Source organism: Paroedura picta, chromosome 4, assembly GCF_049243985.1.
Source record: "Paroedura picta isolate Pp20150507F chromosome 4, Ppicta_v3.0, whole genome shotgun sequence".
Classification (NCBI taxonomy): domain Eukaryota; kingdom Metazoa; phylum Chordata; class Lepidosauria; order Squamata; family Gekkonidae; genus Paroedura; species Paroedura picta.
In genome coordinates, this window is record NC_135372.1 from 91,479,321 (window position 1) to 91,502,647 (window position 23,327).

Below are 23,327 nucleotides of genomic sequence, written 5' to 3' on the forward strand. Positions count from 1 at the left end.
CTTTCTCCCTGGTAGACAAGGTACACTGGGCCAAATGCTTCCCCGTGTTGGAGCAGGAAAAGGCAGCGCAACTTTCTCCAACTCAGACTCCAGCCTGCAGCCTGGCATGAAACCTCCAGTGTGAAAATGGTGATGTAGCACCCCCAAAAGAGTGATGTGCACCCCCCCCCAGGCAATCTAACTCATTCCAATAACCCTCTCCTTTTACTTTTTACTTTGTATCTTCCTTGTTGTGTTGTTCATTATGCCAATAAAGGCTTCTGTATCTGTATCTGTAACCCTCTCCTGTAACCATGATTTTTTGCTAACTCCTAATGATTTCTGTGTCTGAGGCCATCACTGCCTCCCCTGACAGTGAATCCCAGTTTAATTATTTAAAGAAGTATTTCATTTTGTCTGCTCTAAAACTCTTTCCCACCAATTTAATTGGACATCCATGAGTTCCAGTCTTATGGGAGAGGGATAAAAAGCTCCATTTATCCCCTTTCTGCTCTTCATGCATCATTTCATAAAGCTCTGTTATGTGTAAGGTGACCAGATTTTAACATTGGTAAAGCAGGACACCATTGACTGGAGGAGTTCTTGATTAAAAATTTGGTCTATATGGAGCAACAAAATTTTTCATAGAACACATAGAATGCAAAAATAGTATTGTAATATATATTTTTTACTTGCAGCATAAGTACAATTTGCCAGGTGCCCCCAGATGTCCCTCCAAAAGTGGGACAATCTAGTCACCTTAGTTATGTGTCCCCCTCATTTATGAGACTGAAAAGTGCCAGACTCTCCCACCTTTTCCAGTAGAAAAGGAGGTCCAGCCAACCTTGAACTGAAGAGACAGGTGGGGTGTAAATGTTCATAGGTCTGGGTACTTCTCCTAGCTCTGAAATGCCCTTTTGAGGTATGCGGACCAGAATGGCACAAAGTATTCCGAATTGGACCGTGCCATATCTTAATGATGGACACCACCCTGAGCTGGTCCACTGTGAGGGGCATTGTATAAATCTCAAAATAAATAAATGAAATAGCACAGAGACTTTTAAAACCTGGGCATGGTGTTTGCCAGTTTGATTGCTGCCACAAACTGAGTTGACGTTTTCATTGAGCTTTTCAAAACAATCCCAAGATCTGTTTTCAGCCAAAACTCATTTTCTCACCTGGAGTGGCCTTGCTCTGAAAGAATTCTGTAACAGGAGGGCGGTGGTTGTTTTGCTTTTAGAAACAGTTATTACAATGCTGTGCCACTGCCTCATGAATGCTGCTGCGTTTTCGGATGCCAGTAGGTGGCTCCCTTCCCTCCTAATGCTACAAAACCAAATTCTAGCCCAGTGGCACCTTTAAGACCAAGAACGTTTTATTCCCGTTAGAAACTCCCACGTACACACAAGATTTTTTAAAGGCATTGAAATGGAAGTTACTGCTCCATACAGATAGGCAGAGGGTGAGAAGCAGATAATGCACAGATAATGAAGATGTTTCACAGATGCAAGACTCAAACAGAAATAACCTGCTTAGTTCATAGAGTTACCATTTGGGTTTAATTCGGGGGGGGGGGGTTTACAGTAAATGAAATAATATATTTATTGTAAATAATATCTATTTCATTTATTATAGATTAGGTCTGCAGATTAGGGTTGTCAATCTCCAGGTGGGGGCAACAGATCTCCCGGAATTACAACTAGTCTCCAGATTATAGAGATCAGCTCCCTTGGAGAAAATGGCTGCTTTTGTGGGTGGGCTCTATGGCAGGGGTCGTCAACCCCCGGTCCTCGGCCCAGTACCGGGCCGCAAAGGCCTTGGTACCGGCCCGCCAGCAGCCGCGCCTGCCTCCCCCCCCCTGCAGCAAGAAGCTCGCCAGGCTGCGAGCAAAGCGGCTGACAAAGCAGCCTCTTCACTTGCGGCCTGGCTAGCTTCTTGCTGTGAGGGGCGGGGAAGAGGCAGGTGTGGCCTCCAGCACACCAGTGGACGCAAACGCGCATGCGCGGAGCTGCTGCGAATGTGCGCTAGCACCCCCTGCTGGTGAAAACGTGCATGTGCGGCTACTCTGCGCATGCACACTTTCGGCAGCAGGGAGCGCTAATGCGCATGCATGGCACTCGGGCCACCAGCTCTCTCTCATCACCAGAGGCGGTCCTCAACCGGGAAAAGGTTGGGGACCGCTACTCTATGGCATTACGCCCCACGGAAATCCCCTGCCATACCCCACCTTCCACAGGCTCAAGCCCCGAATCTCCAGGTGCTTCCCAAGCAGTGGTTGGCAACCCCACTGCAAAGGAATGCACAGTGATGCTGGATAGAATATCACTGATAATCCATTAAAATATTTGCATTGAAATATAGGGGTTGTTTTTTGTTTGTTTTAGCCAGGACTACATGCCCGGTTAATTCCACTTAGCAGGCTCTTATGGATATGTGCATATTCTGCCTTTTATCTTTTATGTTATTGTTATTGTTATTGTTATTATTTAGATTTATTTCCCGCCACTCCCCGTAGGCTCGTGGCGGGTCACAGTAGTCTTGCCCTCATTAAAATACCCATTAAAAGACTTTAAAACCTTACACAATTATTATTGTGGCCTTACACAATTATTATTATAGTTATTATTATTATTATTATTATTATTATTATTATTATTATTATTATTATTATTATTACTAGATTTGTTACCTGCCGCTATCAGTGAACCATCTCGCGGTGGGTTCAGAATAAAACCCCCACATAAAACAACATTATAACACCATTAAAATATAAACCCAGATGGCGAAAAACCTACCCCCCCTCACTCCTGGAGGGGCCCATGATCTTCAATGACATGGATTCAACCAATGGACCCAGTGGAAGAACTCCATATTTCAGGTCCTGCAGAATGTAGAAAGCTCCTGCAGGGCCCTTAGCTCTTCTGGGAGCTCATTCCACCAGGCTGGGGTCGAGACCAAAATGACCTGGGCCCTGCTCGAGGCCAGATGAGCTTCCCAGGGGCAGGAACTACCAACAAGTTGGAACCGCAGAGCATAAAGCCCTATGGGGGGCATAGGGTGAAAGGCAGTCCCTCAGATAAGTGGGTCCCAGACCGCAAAGAGCCTTAAAGGTCAAAACCAGAACCTTGAACCTGTGACCAATAAAGCTGCCTCAGCACAGGCTGGATATGGTCCCTCCAAGATGTTCCTGTGAAGACCCTATCAGCTGCATTTTGCACCAGCTGCAATTTCTGGGTCAGAGACAAGGGTAGGCCTGTGTAGAGCGAGTTACAGAAGTCAATTCTGGAGGTGACTGTTGCATGGATCATCATGGCCATGTGGTCTGAGGATAGGTAGGGCACTTGTAGCCTTGCCTGACGTAGGTGGTAAAATGCCAGGTGAGCTACCCTCATGACCTGCACCTCCATAGAAAGGGAGGCATCAAAAGTCACCCCCAAATTCCTGGCATGGGGCATGATGTTAAGTTGCATCCTACAAGGAGACCACACTAGAGTTTTGAATGTTACATTTCTGCAGGCTCTGCCAAGACTGGGTGGGAGTCTGATTCACAGTAAGGGCCTGTTTGAATCCACCAAAGAGTTAACTCCATTGAAAGCAACAAGGATTACTTTTGAGCAAACATGTTTAGGATTGCCCTTAAAACCTTTCCATTAAGGTAGATGATTCCACTGCTGAACAACTTCAGCCGTGAATTTCCCCCCTAATATCTAGCTGGTACTGCTCTACACATAGTTAAACCCATTACTGTGAGTCCTATCCTCTTCTGCCAACAGGAACCATTCCCTGTCCTCCTCCAAATAACAAACTTTCAAATATTTAAAGAGAGAAATCATGTCTCCTCTCAACTTTCTCTTCTCCAGGCTGAACATTCCCAAGTCCCTCACGCTTTCCTCATAGGGCCTGGTCATCCTTGTTGCTCTCCTCTGAATGGACATTGGGCCTGCTCTCCTGGTTGCTAGCACCTTGGAAGCATAGAAGGTGTCTGGAAAAATTGGGTTCCTTTTCTCCTAAGAGTTCACCCCTTGTTCTTAGCACTGGGGGGATATCACAGAGAATGTACGAGGCTAAGTGGATCTTGGGATATCAACTTCGGTTCTTATGTTCTATGGCTCAGTGAAGCATGCTTCATATGTATGGATGAAATGGGTTTGCCAGATGGGAGTCTGGAGATCCTGCTTTTACTTTTGGAAGTTTCCCAAGTAATAGAATCAGAGTCACATTGAGCTGAAAGAAATTATCCAGTCCAGAATGAATTAAATCATTGCACCCCCACTCTATATTGGTTCCACCTTCCCCCACTTGATTCCATTTGCACAAATTTTCATTATTTCTAATAACAAACTGAATATGAAATATAAATACTTTATTTCCATATTAGATGTACATCTTTAATGTTCCATGAATTGCCCCATGGAGTCAGATCATCCATTGGATTGAACATACTGATGCCTCTGGACAACTTGCAAGCAGAGAGAGCCTCTTATATTTCTTATATTTGTCCCTTGTAGTATCTGGTGAGTGGAGAGAGATACTCTTCTAGTATGCCAACATTCAGGGCCATTTCGCACGGCTTCAAAGTAGCACAATGGTTGCTATTTGGAAACGCTACTAATTTGCCATAACCCACGACGTCGTAGACAATCTGCAACAATCCTGAAACCAATCAGCAAAAAGCGCTTCGTTGTGGCGCTTTCAGGGGAATCCAGAAAAGTGGATTCACCCTCCGGATAGCGATACACTCCTGCAACCAATCTGCAACAGTAGCGCTAAAGACCTGTGCGTTACCATTGTTGCTGGTTCTTCAAAGTCCCTCCCCCTGGCTCTCTCCTCCAAACTTCCGGCGAAGCGATCGCCATTTTTTTTTCTCCGAGCGAGCGGGGATAAACGCACCGGCGAGCCTCTTTCTGTTTAGAGGCTTCCCTGGCTTCAGTCCTTCACCTTTAGTCACTAAGCACAAACCACTGAAAAGCCCATTTGCTGAAATAAAGTCCCTTTATTTTTTACAAATAAATTCAGCCGAAAATCGGGCCCGTGAGAGGGGGGGGGGATTTTTTTTTTATCACTCGAGGCAGCGTGCAAACGATCATACAATCAAACGACAGCTCACATTAGGCAGCTGGATGGGTCTCTCCGTAGCAACGAATCTACCTAGATTCGTTGCTATGGGTCGTTTTTTTTTTTAAAAAAACCTTTCTTAAAGGGAAAGGGGCTGTTTGGGAGCATGCTAACGGCTGCCCATTGGCTGCTTGACGGCCAGGGGCGGGACGAGCTTGGCAATAGCGCTTCCTTTCTAGCGATTTCTGCCGAGACCGGAAGCCTGTGGGAAACGCTAAAAAACGCAACTGATTCCACTACAAAGGCAGGTATGCATAACGACGAATTCCACTATTTTAAATGGCGATTTTTCATTCCGCAAACAATTTGCAACAAAGATCCCTGTGCGAAAAGGCCCTCAATTTTTAACTAGCATGGGCCTATCCCCACAGATTCTGGCTAATCCTTCTTCATGGCTATTTATCCTAGTGATCTCTGCTATACGTTGTAGTAATGAATTCTGTAAGTCAGTTATGCATTGTGAGAAATATTTCCTAAATTTGCTGCCAGTCAGTTTCTTGACAGTGTTATGAAGGTGATTACTTCTCACCCAACAAAAGGCAGTCACAATTTCTACCATGTAAACTCTCTGCAGTGATGGAGTTGCAGATAAAGAGAAGTAACAAACTCAGCACAAGTACAAAGTCGTGTTTGGTTAATGACAGACCTGTTTGGCATTTATGGCGAATCTTATTTTGGCAGATGAGGCATGAGCTGTTCTGCCTCACTGTACAAGGGAAGTTTTTAAAGCAACAGAATGATATTTGGTTGCTTCTGTCAAATGTCTTTGTTGCTTCCACCCTGAAAGAGAATAAAGTTGGACAATTTTACAGAAACTAAACTGGAGTTAGAGGTGAGGGTGGGTGAACTTGAGCTTCCTTTCAGGCTTTCACTAATGACCTCCTTTTGCACACAGCTAGAGGTAGAAGCCAAAGATAGAGATGGAAATGATGGTGTGAAACTTACGTCAACCCTTTACATTTTACTGTATAGTTTACCATTGTTATAATTCAAAGGGATAACTGCTCATTCAGACAACAGGGTGAGAATTCAGCAGAACAATTTATAAACCATTTGCAAGGGTGCAGCCTCACTTGTTACAATTAGAATAGTAGAATCATAGTCAGAAGGGGCCCTACAGGACATTTCAATGCAGGATCAGCCTAAAGCATCCTTGGTATCTGTCCAGCCACTGCTTGAAGACTGCCAGTGAGGGGGAGCTCCCCACCTCCTTAGGCAGATGATTCCACTGAAGAACGACTCCGACTGTGAATTTCACCCCCCCCCCCCATCTAGCAGGTACTGTTCAACATGTAGTTTAAAGCCATTACTGCAGGTCTTATCCTTTGCTTCCTGCTTCCGTGCCCTCCTCTAAGTGGCAACCTTTCAGATACTTAAGGAGAGCAATCATGTCCCCTCTCAACCTCCTTTTCTAATATAACAACAACAATAATATTTCTCCAGGCTGAACATTCCCTAGTCACTCAGCCTTTCCTCATAGGGCTTAGTCCCCAGCCTCCGGATCATCTTCATTGCTCTCCTCTGCACTCTCTCAATTTTGTCCACATCCTTTTTGAAGTGAGGCCTCTAGAATTGCGGACAGTATTCCAGGTGTGGTCTGACCAGTGTGGTATGGCATCTTGCAATTTTGAAACCGTCTGTTTCATTAATTCCCGGTAGCTTGGTGTAGTGTTTATGCGCAGCGGCTTCTAATTTGGAGAGCTGGGTTTGATTCCCTACTCCTCCACATGCAGCCATCTGGGTGACCTCTCGGTTCATTACAGTCATTTAGAGCTGTTCTCACAGAGTAGTTCTGTCAGAGCTCTCTCAACCCCACCTACCTCGCAAACTGTCTGTTGTGGGGAGAGGAAGGGAAGGCAATTGTAAGCCACTCCTTCAAGCTGTGAAAAACAGGGTATAACAAAAACAACTCTTAAAAAAAATTCAGCCCAAACATTAATGGTCAACAACTTATTCAGTAAAATCTAGACTGTACATCAACAAAATTTTATGTGTGCCAATAGCATCTGACAAGTGACTGAACATCTTTGCTACTGTACTGGTGGTCTTCTTGATGTCAGAAGTGAATATGCAACACTGGAGGTTGGCAATTGTTTTTGTTCTGTAGAATCGTAGAATCATAGAACCATAGAGTTGGAAGGGGCCATACAGGCCATCTAGTCCAACCCCCTGCTCAACGCAGGATTAGCCCTAAGCATCCTAAAGCATCCAAGAAAAGTGTGCATCCAACCTTTGCTTGAAGACTTCCAGTGAGGGGGAGCTCACCACCTCCTTAGGCAGCCTATTCCACTGCTGAACTACTTTGTGAAAAAATTTTTCTTGATATCTAGCCTATTTGTACTTGTAGTTTAAACCCATTACTGCGTGTCCTCTCCTCTGCAGCCAACAGAAACAGCATCCTGCCCTCCTCCAAGTGACAACCTTTCAAATACTTAAAGAGGGCTATCATGTCCCTTCTCAACCTCCTTTTCTCCAGGCTGAACATTCCCAAGTCCCTCAACCTATCTTCATAGGGCTTGGTCCCTTGGCCCCAGATCATCCTCGTCACTCTCCTCTGTACCCTTTCAATTTTATCTACGTCCTTCTTGAAGTAAGGCCTCCAGAACTGCACACAGTACTCCAGGTGTGGTCTGACCAGTGCCGTATACAATGGGACTATGACATCTTGTGATTTTGATGTGATGCCCCTGTTGATACAGCCCAAAATGGCATTCGCCTTTTTTACCGCTGCATCACACTGCCTGCTCATGTTTAGTTTACAGTCCACAAGTACTCCAAGGTCTCGTTCACACACAGTGTGAACTAGAAGCGTATCCCCCATCCAGTAGGCATGCTTTTCATTTTTCTGACCCAGATGCAGAACTTTACACTTATCTTTATTAAATTGCATCATGTTCTCATTTGCCCATTTTTCCATTGTGTTCAGATCTCGTTAAACTCTGTCTCTATCTTCCGGAGTATTTGCCAGTCCTCCCAATTTGGTGTCATCTGCAAACTTGATGAGTAGTCCCTCCACCCCCTCATCTAGATCATTAATAAATACGTTAAAAAGTACCGGGCCAAGCACTGAGCCCTGAGGTACCCCGCTACTCACCTCTCTCCAGTCTGATGAAACACCATTGACAACAACTCTTTGAGTGCGGTTTTCTAACCAATGCTCTATCCACCTGACTATCTGAAAATCCAGATTGCAGTCCTTCAATTTATCCTTCAGAACATCATGGGGAACCTTATCAAAAGCTTTACTAAAATCCAAGTAAATGACATCAACCGAATTTCCACGATCCAGCAAACCTGTTACTTGGTCAAAAAAGGAAACCAGGTTGGTCTGGCAAGACCTGTTGGAGACAAATCCATAGTTGTACATGGAAGAAATGCCAGAAATTAACAAGCATTGTCAAGTGAAGATTAAGAGCTATGAAATAATTAATATACCTGCCCAGCAGTAATAAAATTCTCAATTTTAGCTGTAAAAATTCTGGTGTGTGGTTATAATAGAAAACAACACTGGGTTTTTAAAAGAAATTTAACACCAGTTATTGAAATCACTTTCTGTATTCCCCCCTGCTTTTCTGCATTTCACTAAACATAGCTAACTTGTAGAACTCATTGCTCCAGGACAGAACGGGGGCAAAGAACTCAGCCAAACTAAGGCTGATAAATATGGACAAAGCATAAATAAGTGAATCCCATAGACTAATCTAGATCTTCATTAAAAGTTGTCCATCTATATATTTATCAGCTTTCTTGGTGTTACAGCATGAGCCACAATAGCTGAACCAATTGAGATGCAGGCCAAAGAAAGTTGTTGAGAGGAACCAACTGTGTCACCAACATCTGCCCACAGAGTTCCTCTGCTCCTCGCTCATGGACAGCTGGCACTGGCCACTCTCCAAGGCAGGATTTTGAACTAAAATGATCTGCTTGTTGGGCTCCTTGTGGCTCTGCTTGGCTCCAAGTAACTGCTCCATAGATAAAGGAGTCTACTATCTCTGCAGTCTCAGGGAAAAGGTAGATGCAGCATCTAATCCAGAGTTTCTTAACCAGGCATTCAATCATTTCTGCTTTTGTCCTTCTTACTTAAAATGACAGTTGAGGTTGAAATGCCATATTATCTCTGCCCCTGCCATGCTTGGTTGCCTCTCCATTGTGACCCAATGAATCAGGGACTTTTTGTAAGATCAGAACAAAAGGCCTCAGACCTCATTTCCTTCTGAAGATAACTTTACACAATGTTAAGGTATTAGAGATGAAATATTTTACATGCTATGATGCTCCCCCATCTACTTCGCTCCCTTACAAGCAAGATTTTCTCTGCACTGCAGTTTCCCATTACTGACTGAGCCACCCATCCCGTCACAGCACAGTACAGTATTTTGCTGTTGGCTCAGCCTGGAAACCTGAGGGAAGTAGAAGGAATCCCCTTTAACTTAAACAATTAAATGGCACTTGATGCATTTTGTAATTCAAAGATAACAAAATATTTTATTTAACATAGAGGGTCAAGGTCATGTGAAATTAGGGGTTGAACATTAAACTTCTCTTGTAACACTAGTACTTGCCTTGAGTTTTTAACTGACAAAGTTTCTAAATGAAGTTTATGACTAGGGATCTCTGCACTCTTCAGAGCTAGATCCCTGTTTGACTGGGTAGGAAAATTCTCCTCTAACTAGAAGATCGATCCCCTTTCTTTGGCCCAAATGGGAGTCTATCAAATTTCCCAAACCTTCTTGCCAACTTTCCCCCAGTACTCCTTCTGTGTATAACTGCTCTCAGATAAGGCTTAATTCCAAACTATCAATTTGTGAGTCTTCTTGTCTAGAGCTGAGATCAGACTGAAGTCTCCTCAACAGTTTCAAAGTCTTTTTCTTCTCAGTTGATCCTAACCAATCAGATTTCTTGGAACAGCCTGTCACTCAAGGCTCTCTGGCTCTGTGAAGAATTAATCCTTCACAGTCTATTTTCACTGTTCTGTGCTTTTAAAAGTGCAGTCCATCACACATGCCAACCTAAACAGGAACATGGATAAGTACATTTATATAGTATACAGGTACATATACTGCAGGAAACGGAATTGGCTGTTATTTTACATTTTGTTCATATGTACTTCCAAATGCTACTACCTAACATGTGGTGATCCTTGGAGCTTTGTTTTCCCATTGATACTATGTACTGGGAGATGCATATTTCTGATGCTCAAGCACAAAGCAGGATGAAGACAGTGCACCACTTATACCATTCCTCATCTTAGTCCCAGCATAAATTTGCTTACATTTGCTACCTTTCCCTTCCCTCTTCTGTTCTCTGTCCTTCCTTTGTCACCTTTCTGTCTGTTGAAACAAAAGTTCTTTAGGACACAGATCGATCTAATTGCTACTGATGTTGCTGTAAGAGAGTTGGTACAGTGTACTGGCTAAGGATGGTCCTGATTTGGATTTTGCTTAAGCAACTGACTATTCTCTCAGACCCCCCAGGTCTATCTACAAAGAGGAGGCAAATAATCTAAGTCTATTTCCCTGAGTCGTTGGGAGATATATTTGTTTTTACCATGCCTCATTCTTCATTCCTCCTAAACCACTATTGTGTTATGAATGTGTGAAATGAGCTATGCAAATGCTAATCTTTAAATAGGACAGGGTCCTATTAAATAAAAGAGTAAGGCCACCTGGGGAGGAGTTAGGGCGGGCCATGTCCATGATACAAATTCAGAGGGCCCAATCAGGAGCCGCAAAGCGGCTCCTGATTGGGCCCTCCGAGTGTCCATCCAGGGGCAAGCAGCCAATGGGGAGCCGCGCAAAGTGCCTTCCTATTGGCCCCTCACCAGGACAGACCAAAATTCCATTCACCCAGCCCAGTCTGGCTGCCAGTCTGCTCCTGACCACCGCAGGGAGAGGAGGTCAGCAGGGCTGCCAAGGGGGATGAGAACAGAGGCTTGGACAGGCTGTGCCAGCCCTTTTTGCCCCAAGGCTGTCCTAACTGTCATGTCCAACTGCAAATGGCCTCAGAACGCTGACAGAGCTGGCAGGAGGCTGCAGAGTGCTCCCCCTCCCCCCTTCAGGCCTGCTGCAAAGGAACCTCTGACAGGCCCTGACTGAGGGAAGGAGGCCTTTCCAAGAGCAACGCAGGGGAGACTGAGGGCCTTCCTTTTGAGGGGGGGGGACTTTCCCCTTCTGCCAAACAGTTGCCTGACAGGGAGGCCACAGAAAAGCCCCTTCTCACTTAAAATACTGCTCTGGCCGGGGTTAGACACAGCCAAGCCATGTGTCTTTCTTCCTTGCAACTCTCTGCAAATTTGAGGCAACTGCACAGTGTTATTCTGCCAGACGAAACTGGTTCTTTTGTCTCCTGTTTCATCTGCACAAAAACCCTGTGCAGTAGGCCTCAAGTCTTTCAATTCAACAACAACCTGTGTGGGAAGCCTTAAATATTTCTTCTCTACCACAACCCTGTCCAAAGTAGCCCTTTCTGCCTGGGGAGCTGATCTTTATACTCTGCAGGTGAGCTATAATTCCAGGAGCTCTCCAGGCCACACCTGTAGGTTGGCTACCCCTGGGTTGGAAATATTCCTGGAGGTTTGGAGGTGGGACTTCAAAATCGTACAATGCCTCAGGGTCCAGCCTTCAAATGAGCCATTTTTGCCTGCAGTTGGTAGGGAGTGGTGCAGGAGTGTCCCTCCTGGCCTATGGGTTATGGCTAGCCCTTATCAGCAACTGTTTGTATTCTGGGGGGCAGAGAGGCAGACCAGCATCAGTCCTGTGAGTCTGGAAAGTGCAGGAAGATCTAAATAAATATTTACAGCCTGAAACTAAATAGAGAACAAGTAAATGTCTGGAGACACATCGTAACTGAAATAGTAACTGGCAAATAACCTTGGCCTGGCAAATAAAAAAACAGTATTAAAAACCTTACTAAGGTCAAGACTGCTGTGCACAGACAGTCTTCCTCTTAGGGTTGCCAGCTTCCCTGTGAGGCTCGCTACCCCACCTCCCTCATGGGGAGTCTGCTATGGGGAGAGAAGGGGAAGACGATTGGAAAATGCTTTGAGACACCTGAGGCCTGCTGGGTCACTGCAGCCCATTCCCAGTTCTCTCAGATCTCTCACAACCCCACATACCTCACAGGTTGACTATTGTGGAGAGACAAATGGAAAAGGTGTTTGTAAACCGCTTTGAGACTCCTTTGGGTAGTAAGCAATAGGGTACAAAAATCCGTTCTTCTAAGGAGCAACCATGAAAGAAGCATGTGGGCACATAACATTTTACCAACAGTGAAAATATGGGAGACAGAAGGAACAGGGTGGACACCTGTGTACTGTGACTACCCTATGTGTATTAGGGCAGAGGGGCATTTCGGTGAATGTGGCCTAATTCACACAAGAAGGGAAATGATGCAGAACTGGGGGGAATTGGTTGCCATTTAATCTTCCCCTAAGAAGAGTCTCCAGTCTGATTTTCCCTTTACATATCTGAGGACATGGATCTGGAAAGCTCATCTGTAACCACTATGCCACAATTCCCAAAGGTCAGTCCTCTCCCACAATCAACGAACATTCCACACCACAGGTTCTTGACACCCATATCTCCACACCCATGGCCTCATTTGCCATCAAGCCACCACAACCTCCCACACAACACACATGACAACCCCATGCCCTTACAGACTGGACAACTCCTCCCCTTCCTCTTCCCACTGCCAAGCTCTAGCACCTGTTGCATTCTTGGAGACAACGGGCTTTGCCCCTAGTTTGTTATATAAAAATACATGGTAATAAAATGATTCTCCTGCATTTTTCCTTCCCCATTTTCCTCTCTTGGTGGCCAAGGAATAAGGTGGTAGGATTTAAATGAGGACTGGATGTAAACTGTCATACACCCATGCACACAGAAGCACACAGGGTGACAAAATTGCACAGTGGGACAAAATGAAAATTCATTCAGTGCTAAAGCTCTCTAGATCTATGTCTGGGTATTAACTTTGTGAGAAGCTGTAAGAAAATCTTATTGACTATCATTCTCAACCTTCCTAGGCCCCAGTTCTTTATATTAAAAATATGCATCATAAGAGGCAGGGCAAGAATATATCTAGATGTCTCAAATATTGTGGCAGTGATGGTTTGGAAAGTCATTCAGGGAGATGACATTGAAGGAACAGAATGAGATAAGAGATGAGACTTTCCCACAGGTTATGACATCTTACCTGCCCTAGTCAGTGAGCCAGCCTTCTTCATCAATACCCTTCAAATGCAGTTTTTCTTTGTCCAAACTCCTGAGCGTTTTCATGAACCAGCTGGGTACAACAGGCAATGAGAGAAACATCTCCTTTTTAAGTAGGAAAAAAAGAAAAATAAAGTACTAGACACAAATGAAATAAGCTACAGCATCCTCAATCCTTGCACCTGCTAACTGGATGCAATATTAACAATGAAGCAAGAGAAAGCGTTGTAAATTATACTGTCTGCTGTCTTTATCCTATTTGGAAGAACTGTTCAAGGGCAGATGTGAATTATCCCTTTTCCTCTACTTTTTTTTTTTTTTTTATTAACCTCTTTCTTGCAATAGATGCAAAGAGATTTGGTGGGTCTCAGCCTTTTACTGGCAAGTCCCTTGATGAAATATGTGCCTGAGGGTTACTTGTTTATAAAAATTCACTAGACTCTTATCTAAACAATTGGACTATGGTGAAAATTGGTAATGCTGCATCTAGTTGGGGGAGGGGGTTCCCCATTTACAGTGAGTGTAAAAACAGTTGTTGCAATCTCATTTTGCAATCTCATTTTGCAATCTCATTTTGTAATCTCATTTTGCTCGCAAACTTGCAATCTCATCTTGCTCGCGTAGCTATTTTTAGGGAACTGCATTTTAAAATGGGGCACGCAGGGGAGATAAAACATAGCATACTAATTTACACATAGAATGTGATCGGGGGAAATGACCTTTACTTTTTTTCCCCTGGTGGAGGATTTAAGAGAAAGGATATTACAATGTAATCCTTTGCAGAGTTACTCCAGTCTAAGCCTGTTTATTTCAGTAGTGTTGAACTGGATTAATTTTGCCTAGGACTGGTTAGTTAATCAGATTCAGAGATGCAGATGTTGGAGGATTTATGGGGTGGGATGGAGGTGGCAGAATAAAACAACTTGCCATTTCAGAATATCACTGCAGTAACATATTGCTTCTTGCTACATGGCTTGGTAATAAGGATGTATTTAGGAAAGCAATGCCAATAAATATTCATGAGTGTTCCCAAAGAAGCTATGGTTAGGACATGGAAGTTGCCATTAGTTCCTGCCTCCTCTTGTCAAGTGTTTTTCAGTTAGCTATAAATAAACCTTTTTTAGATGAGGAATACAATAGTAGTAAGAAAGGTAACAGAACCATATCTGCCTGGAACTATTGGTTGTATCGATTATGATTGCTTTGATTTACAAGAAAGTACATGGCCCATTCTGATCCTTTGTTAATCTACACAGCAGCTGGACATAGTGCAGGGGACGAGCCTTTGGGATGTTTTTCTCTGCAATCCCTACTTAAATTAATGAGAACCATGCAAGGGTATGATAGTTAGGGTGCCCATCTACAGATAACAAAAAATGATGGGGAAATTTACATAGACTGAAGAAGCAGAACCTGGACATTTTTAGAGGATAATCATTAAAAAGAGGACATTTGGCTGCTCTAATGATCATATTCATAACCTGTCTCCCTTTACTTCTGTTGGGGTCCAAGGAAGTGGATTACTTGTACCCATAATCTGACCATGAGCAAAACCTATTGTGGCTTTATTGCTGTCGCTGTTGTTTTCCCTCATTCATTCATTCATTCATTCATTCATTCATTCATTCATTCATTCATTCATTCATTCATTCATTCATTCAAGGTTTATCATAAAACCTGCATAGCTGAGGACCTGTGGTATAAGGAAAATCTAAACCCATCCTTTCAAAAAGAGTAGCCATGACTTACAGCGGCCACCATTAGCAAGGTGGCAGGCAGGAAAGGCACTCCTTGGCAGAGTGTTGGGGGCAGACGGAGCATGCACCGCACGAATGTACAACGTAGGAGGGGAGGAGGTGCATGCATGCAGTGCGTTATAAGGTGCCACATTTGTGGAGCCAGGCCTATTCTCCTGCAGCAGCCGAACAAGTCACTTCCCACCCACCCACCTTGTTATAAGATTGTTAAAAATAATGTTGTTAACCCACTCACACAGATAAGGCTCATCAGCAATTTGTACCTATAAACACTGAACACACTCTGCCTGTGCCCATGCAGGGTGATGTTTGTGGCTAATTTGGTATTGTGGTTACATGTTGTCAAGACATTCCTAGAATCAGTCAAATCTCTCCTCTCTCCTTGTCTCAAGCTTCCCCATTCCAAGGTCATGTTTCTCTGCACAGGAGTCCAAGTTTCTGATTTTGATGAAGAAGCCTGACATTGTTTCCCATAAATTGAGAAGCAGTATGCAAAACTGCAGCTGCCTGTAGTAGGTATGGTTCAGACCCATGCAAACTAGGAGAAATTTGTTGCTAATAACAGTCTTTAGCAAGAATTGTCTTGCTCTTTCTCTGCCCCCAAATAAGCTCTCCTCAGGGTGCTGAAAATGTCTAACCTGAAAAACTGTCCCTTTCATTTGAGCCTGCAGGAGCTTTTGGGATTCTGGCACAAGATGGTGGGCACAACCATAAAATGGCTGCCACAAAAATCAATGCCAAACAAAAAAATGGCCATCATGGGAGGCCACATTAGCCACAAAATGTGAGCAAGTGAGATAATGCATAAATCTAATAGTAACTCTTGAACATTTAAGGAAGAATATCTGCTTTCCAGGATGCCTTTTAAGGTGAATGAACACACCTTACCTTCAGTCACACAGTGAAGAATAAGATCTTTGTGCTGCAGTGGCACTTTAAAAAAATGATCATCTTTTTCAAAATCTGCACAGCCAATCAGATCTCTAGTGGTCAAGAAGCTCTGCTGGGCAATACTCTGCCTGGCCCCTCTCCTTTTCTAAAAACACTTGGCATACACCACAAAAGGTGTTAGTGGTCACAGTGAGCCAGCGGGTTCCATGCTGGGGACTCCGGTCTATTGTGCCAGAGATCTCTGGCCCTTTCTACGCAGTCTGTAACCTTCGGTACTGTTATATTACACTGACTGCTGAAATAATGTAGTTATGCAATGTAACTATTTGAATCCTTCCTTAAATTCTATACCAGAATCCTATAATCCTATACTAGAATCCTTATTTGAATAATGGCAATAAAGGTTATTAATTTTATTTGTTTAAATTAGAGCCTGAACTTGAATATATTTTATATTTTATAAGCAAGAGAGTTTCACATGTTTATAAATCCTCTCTGTTCTGTTGCAGGTCATCATAGCGTGGGAAAGACACAAGCTACTAGTATCTAACCAGAGGATTTAAGCCAGTAATCTGATTACTCCCATATGATGGATGTGTCCACTTGGAAGGAAATGGAGGTGGCACTGGTTAGTTTTGATAACGCTGATGAGGTAGTGGGAGATCCCTGTTATTCAAATGACCTCAGTGCTGCTGCCCAATCACACAAAGGGCGTTCCAGCTGTGCTAGCCTCCTGTCCAATTGGAGAATTCTCATCAACAGCGAAAATAGCAACAATGAGACCATATTCTCCAAATTCTCGGCTGAGTTCAGTGACCACTTGGGACCAGAGAATGTGGGCATGGATGAGGGAGAACAAAGAGTCATCATCAACATTGCTGGGCTAAGGTTTGAGACGCAACTCAAAACTCTTAATCAGTTTCCAGAGACTCTTCTTGGAGACCCTGAGAAGAGGATACATTACTTTGATTCAATGAGGAATGAGTATTTTTTTGACAGAAACAGGCCCAGTTTTGATGGGATATTGTACTATTACCAATCTGGGGGGAAAATTCGACGTCCAGCCAATGTCCCTATAGATGTCTTTGCTGATGAAATCACATTCTATGAGTTGGGGGAAGATGCCATGGACCAGTTCAGAGAAGATGAAGGCTTTATCAAGGACCCAATCACTCACTTGCCAACCAATGACTTTCATAGACAGTTCTGGCTACTGTTTGAGTATCCTGAAAGCTCTAGTGCAGCCAGAGGTGTGGCTTTGGTCTCTGTCCTGGTTATTGTTATCTCTATTATAATTTTCTGTGTAGAGACTTTACCTGAGTTCAGAGATGAGAGGGAGATGAAGGATATCAAGGATGAAGCAAACAACCTAACCAAAGCTGTCATCACCCCTAACACTTTCACAGACCCATTCTTTGTGATAGAAACTGCTTGTATCATCTGGTTCTCCTTTGAGTTGTTCGTCAGATTCATTGTCTGCCCCAGCAAAACTGACTTCTTCAAAAATATCATGAACATCATTGATATTGTGTCTATCATTCCTTATTTTGTGACTCTCACCACTGAGCTGATTCAGCACAGTGAGCCAAACGGCCAACAGAACATGTCCCTGGCCATCCTCAGGATTATCCGTCTGGTCAGGGTCTTCCGTATCTTCAAGCTTTCTCGTCACTCGAAGGGGCTACAAATCCTGGGACAGACTCTCAAGGCCAGCATGAGAGAACTGGGCTTGCTCATCTTTTTCCTTTTCATTGGAGTCATATTGTTTTCTAGTGCCATCTATTTTGCAGAGGTGGATGAACCGCAGTCACATTTCTCCAGCATACCTGATGGCTTCTGGTGGGCTGTGGTCACCATGACGACTGTTGGCTATGGAGACATGTGCCCTACCACCCTGGGGGGAAAGATAGTGGGGACTCTATGTGCTATTGCAGGGGTGCTGACCATTGCACTCCCTGTGCCAGTCATTGTCTCCAACTTTAATTATTTCTATCACAGGGAGACAGAGAATGAAGACAGACAAATATTACCTAGGGAAGTAGAGAAAATACTAACCAGTGTGGTAGCAGGGAATGGGAGTATGGACTCTCTGAGCAAAACAAATGAAAATTATTCTCAAGACAAGACAAAAAAATATTGAGCAGCCACAGAAGATAGAAGGCTTGAGGGTGCATGAGGAGCTCTGACTGACTGATATGTCTACACTCATTCTCTCTTTCTTAATTTTTTTTTTGATTTTCCAGCCTTTCTTTTCTTTTTTTCTTTTTGGCTATCTCTGTCTCTTCTTGTGAGTTTTTAAATAAATAAGAGTATTTCTTATCTCTCCTCCTTGATCTCCTGTTTCTTCTGTAATCAAATTGTAGACTGCCTTATTTTCTGGTTTCTCTGCTTTGAAATCAGCACTTGTTTCCTAGTGTGTGAGATGTCTGACCTCTTAAAAAATGAGTCTTTCCCCTCTGCAAGTCTTTCCCCTCTGGCTGTGAACACTGTGAGTGCTTCTGCACAATCAGATATATTACTGATTGCCTGCAAATGGCTTATTTGAGGCAATCCTCATTTTAGTTACTACTAGTCCAGATAGACCTCTATGAGTGGCATAGGAGGGGGAGCAAAATTGCAAACCCAGTAACAGGAGCTACCTGAGCCATACTCTGCTGAGTTTCCTGTTGACTTGCCACTGAACTCAGTGATGATGCTTAGGAACTGTCCATCACAGTGAGGGAAAGCTTTCTGCATATGCTCAGAGGCATCATCTATTTTCTTCTTACTTCATAGGTGTCAAGGCCAAATTCTGATACCAAATTGGAAATCTCACTGAAGCTCTCATGAAAATGGCATGCAGTTTTACTTGGGCAAAAACTGGCCCCTTCACCAAATGGAGATCAATCTCAAGAATAATAAGTATTCATTGTAGTAATTTAGTGCAAGGACATGTTTTAAAACTTGCCATATATTTAGAAAAATGTTGTGAAACTTTTAAAAACAAAATGAAAAAAGGACAGGAAGACACATTATGTTTCGATTTTCAGACTAAGAAATTTAACCTTGAATTTAAAATGTTGTAAAACTTGATGACAACCATAATTAGAGGAGAATCTTGTAATAATAAGTAGGGAGGAACTGGATCAATATATTTTGATGGTTAACATTTCCCTATACCACCTAGTCCTGGATCATTGCTAAAATACATAACCTAAATGCTAATGTAGAACACCCATCCAAGTTTTCATGTTACTGAGTTAAATCGATGCTGCTTCATTTTCTCTCACTGATATGTCACTTGGGGTGCAGTACATGGAGATAAATGGAATTATTCCATCCCCTCCTCGAATATATTCTTGCTCAAGAGCAACTACACCCCTGGTTATTACGAGTACAATTGCCTTTCAAAATTTCAAGATAGAACTTCTTTTTTACATGTAAGAGCAGATTTTTCATCCTTGCTGTGATCCTCTCCTCCATCCAACTTTGTTCTGTTTATATTGATATGAAGCAATGACATTGTTAATGAAATCTCTATGGAAGCTAAGCAGAAAATTCTTTAAAATCAGACTATCTCAGATTAACAGATCATGATATTAAAGGAAAAAATAAAACTGGCAAATTCTGCCAGCTGAAGATTTATGTATCTTTTTTTTAAAAATCAGGTTTTCTTATTTATTTTAGCAATAACACCAGATGTGATTAGAGGTAGCACCAAAATAGCAGATGTCTTTTCTCCTCCTCCTTCTGGGATAAGATTCCTCCTTCTTCAATTCTAGGTGTCAAGATTTCTAAATATGCTCCCGGTTTGCTGACTACCGTGCCCATTTCCAACCTCATTTTTCCTTGGTATCTCAGTTATTTCAGCCCTGTTCCTGCTTTGTACTACAGGTCTCAATTCTAGTTTAAAACACTAGTTTAATCTGCACTATTCATACACGGCCTCTCTGACAATGCTTCAAAATACTATCCCCAACTCACTGGTCTTCTTTCAGTCTCTGGTAGTTTCTCTCATCCCCTTGTGTTATTCCCTCCTCGTAGATACATCAACTAATACTTCATTTCATTTCATTTTTCCTTCCCTGTCCTGATTCTCTTCAGGCATTCCTCACAATAGGTGCCTTTTCATTTTTCAAACTATGGGCATGAGACTTCAGAGCAATTTATTCAAAGGCTTTTGTGAGACCCCAGACTAAGAATGACTATCCACATGGGACTGTGCTAGATTCTGGAATAACCAGTAAGCATATGGAGGTACTCCTGTGTTCCTTTAGTCTCCTTACAGTAAAGATCTCTCTCTAGGGATTCTTCAAGACTGGGTATCTTATTTCTGAACTATTCACATGCACAGCTGATAATACAGGAGTCCATTCCCTCACCCACAGTGCTGTGTTCAGTGGAACAAGCATCTGTCACAAAACTCTACTGTGGTGCTTTCTAGAGAAAAAAAGTAACCACTTTCTCAGAAGAGGCAGAAAAAGACCTCATCTGGAAACACTTTTGCAAGAATAGATTTGTTCCTCTCTGAAAAGGTTCCCATACTCCTGCACTCTCCTTATGCAAGTGCTTCTCTTTAGTCTCATGACTCAAGCATTTATTTCCTCTCACAAAACATTTAGCGCTTCAATGCAGTTTATTCTCACTGAGGCCTAATTCATGCAACCATGGGATATATGCAAGCTGCCTGGAAATTCTGCTATGCTGGCTCCCTTCCCAGAGGTGTACAGCTGTGATCATGCATGGATCTGAGCTATTTACATGCAACTGCAAAAATATTTTTAAAACAAAAATGTTTTAAAGCTAAATGGTTGTAGATACACGTGATCAAATGCTGCACACTGGCAGCCTGTGGGTGTAGGAGTTTCAAGTGGCTACTACGTGTCTAATGGTCACGTGAGTCCTGTCTGAAGAAGAGGCAGGAGTAGGGACACTGATTTAAAGGGATGAACATACCTCTAGTCCTGAAATGTGAGCCTGGGAAATAGATCTGCTGGAGGTTGGAGTGCACACAAGCACCCTAAGATGATGTCAAAAAGAAACATGTAGATGGTAGTGATTCACAAGTCCTATGAAGGCCTGAACTGGGGCATGTGGTCCTTCTTCTGTGCTTCCCTTCATTGCTGGCTATAACCAGAAAACCGCTCCTCTCCATGTCAAATCCTGTTTCCTGCTGTTTTTCTGGGACTCTCTTCTTTTTCTCTCAGTTGCTATGACAACCATGAGAAGGTCAATTAGATAACGGATGGTATCTCTAGGGATTAGATGTCAGATGGTTAGCAACTTGTGTTGCTAGAGATCTGCTTTTCCTCTTTTTACAACTTTGCTGTCCTGTTATTCTCTTACAATAAAATAGCAGCCTTCTATAATTCAACTTCCTTCATGTATATGATGTGTTACAGTGTTTTGTTTTGTCTTTGCTTGTCATCAGTCTATTTAACCCTCTCTTAAATTACAAACACCCAGTTTAAAAAACACACACACAAAGCAAGGCCCTAATTTTTGGCTGAAACCCAAGGTTACTGAAAGCTGAATGAATATCTGTGAAAGCAAGGGGTGCTGCATTTGGGATGCTGCATTTAAGCTGCTCTGATTATTGTAGAATTACACAATTGGAAAGGTTCCAATCAAGCTTCTTCCATAATGAATGATCCAAGTTCCTTAATACAATTGAATGAGAACAGTTTTAGGACAGGGGAAAAATACGACCCATAATTGACTTGTAGAATCTTCTGCCACAAGGTCAGAACCAAATCATCATATTCCTGAGCACACCATACACTGACAACTGACACCCTCCCATCCCCTTCATATAATCTCATGAGACATGAAGGACACACAGTTCCATTTTACCACTGAAACAGCATAAATAAACCATATCATGATATAAACTATATTATGATTGCAGCCTGAGATGGGCATTTATGAACACCTAGGTTACTGTAACCCCCCCCCCCCAAAGCTTAGGCACTATCCAAATTGTGAAGATGGCCACTAAAATGGAGCTAGATACATTTATGGAAGGGAAATCTAACAAGTAGCTATTAGTCAGAGTAGCAACATTGAAGATCCATGTTCAGAGGCGGTATGTCACTGAAATATTGGTTGCTGAGGAGCACACTAGGGGCACTTCCGCACCCTTTAAATGTAGTGAAATGCTTATCTTATGTAGTCGTTATATTCCAGCCCTTCCATATGACGTTGCCAGCATCCAGTATCCAGGCAGCAAACTGCTAGCTACATCCTCCATTTTAAAGCACTAGTTGGGGAAATGCATAAAGCGGATTCCCCAACCTATTTAGCGCTAGCTAAGGGAGAGCAACCAGCAGGCAACCAGCAGAGGGAAGGTATGGAGGCTCAGACATGCTAAAGGAGCCTGCCTCGTCCCACCCTTGCACCCGCTTCCATCTCCCTTGTTACCGGGATCGGGAATTTCTTTTTTAAAATGGTTAACTTCCTGGAGCAATGAATAGGCAGACAAGTGGGCAGGCGATGCCAGAAATAATTTTTTTCCCAAAGTTCTAACACAAAGCATGCCTTTCTATAGTCCCCCCCCCAAAAAAAAAAATCAGGAATGAGATTAATTCTTTAAAATATCAAGACTTGTGATTCCATAAGGGCTGGCGTTCAAAAAGTACTATGCATCTATGATTAGATGCACAGGCGTTTAAACGGAGAAGTATGAATTAAAAAAAAATTAGCAGGCATTGTGGGACCTTTAAAACATGGAGAAAGGGGATTGGTTGCCTGCATTGATTGTCAGGTGGAAGAGTCACATGTAAAGGACATTGCTCTCTTCTGCCATTTCCAGCAGCAGTTGTGAAAAGTGAGGAGCACAAAAAGGTGGCAGACAAGAGCGAGACAGCAAAAAAGGTGAGGAGGGGCCGGGAGGCATGATAATATTTAGCGCTACCCCATTCAGCTGGCATAACACTATTTTTAGTGATGTGCAGAAAATCCCTAGTAATGTACTATTGCCTTTTTACAGAACTTTTCACCTTTCTGGAGGCCTCTGCTTGGGGAAAAGAATGTTGAACTAGATGATATTTTGGTCTGATCAAACAGGGCTCTTCTCATTTCCTTTTAGCCACATATAAATCTCACTTATCTCATATACCCAGATCATAGTTTGCATTAATAAAGCCAGAGAAGTGTCTTTGCAAGGTCTTTAAGGATATGCCTTCTCTTTCAGAACTAAAAAATCTGACATTCACCTTCCCAAAGAGTCAAAAAGGTCAGTAGTAGTATCACTATGACCATTGTATTGGATTTCCAGAGACACACTCACCCTGTGACTACTGGAATCGACTGTAATGGCCACCTTTAACATAGAACAGCAATAATACTGAACCAAAGAATGAATATTTGTCAATAATTATTATGTTGGGAGAAC

The 23,327-nt window shown here is 42.9% G+C and overlaps 1 protein-coding gene and 1 long non-coding RNA gene across 2 annotated transcripts; one reads left to right on the forward strand and one right to left on the reverse strand.

Annotated features, from left to right (window-relative positions):
• Positions 1-4,156: 4,156 nt before the first annotated feature.
• LOC143835832 (uncharacterized) lies at positions 4,157-21,302 on the reverse strand. The gene is made up of 4 exons (XR_013230357.1): positions 20,891-21,302; positions 13,291-13,412; positions 8,189-8,432; positions 4,157-6,974 (listed from the first exon to the last, which is right to left on the reverse strand). It is a non-coding gene; the product is annotated as an uncharacterized LOC143835832 (long non-coding RNA).
• Positions 16,237-18,526, forward strand: KCNA10 (potassium voltage-gated channel subfamily A member 10). The gene has a single exon (XM_077334154.1). The coding sequence runs from the start codon at positions 16,542-16,544 to the stop codon at positions 18,093-18,095; it is 1,554 nt and encodes a 517-aa protein (XP_077190269.1). The 5' UTR covers positions 16,237-16,541; the 3' UTR covers positions 18,096-18,526.
• Positions 21,303-23,327: the final 2,025 nt, after the last annotated feature.

Coding starts and splice junctions, on each gene's coding strand:
- KCNA10 (XM_077334154.1), top strand. CDS start 16,542: ATGATGGATGTGTCCACTTGGAAGGAAATGGAGGTGGCACTGGTTAGT.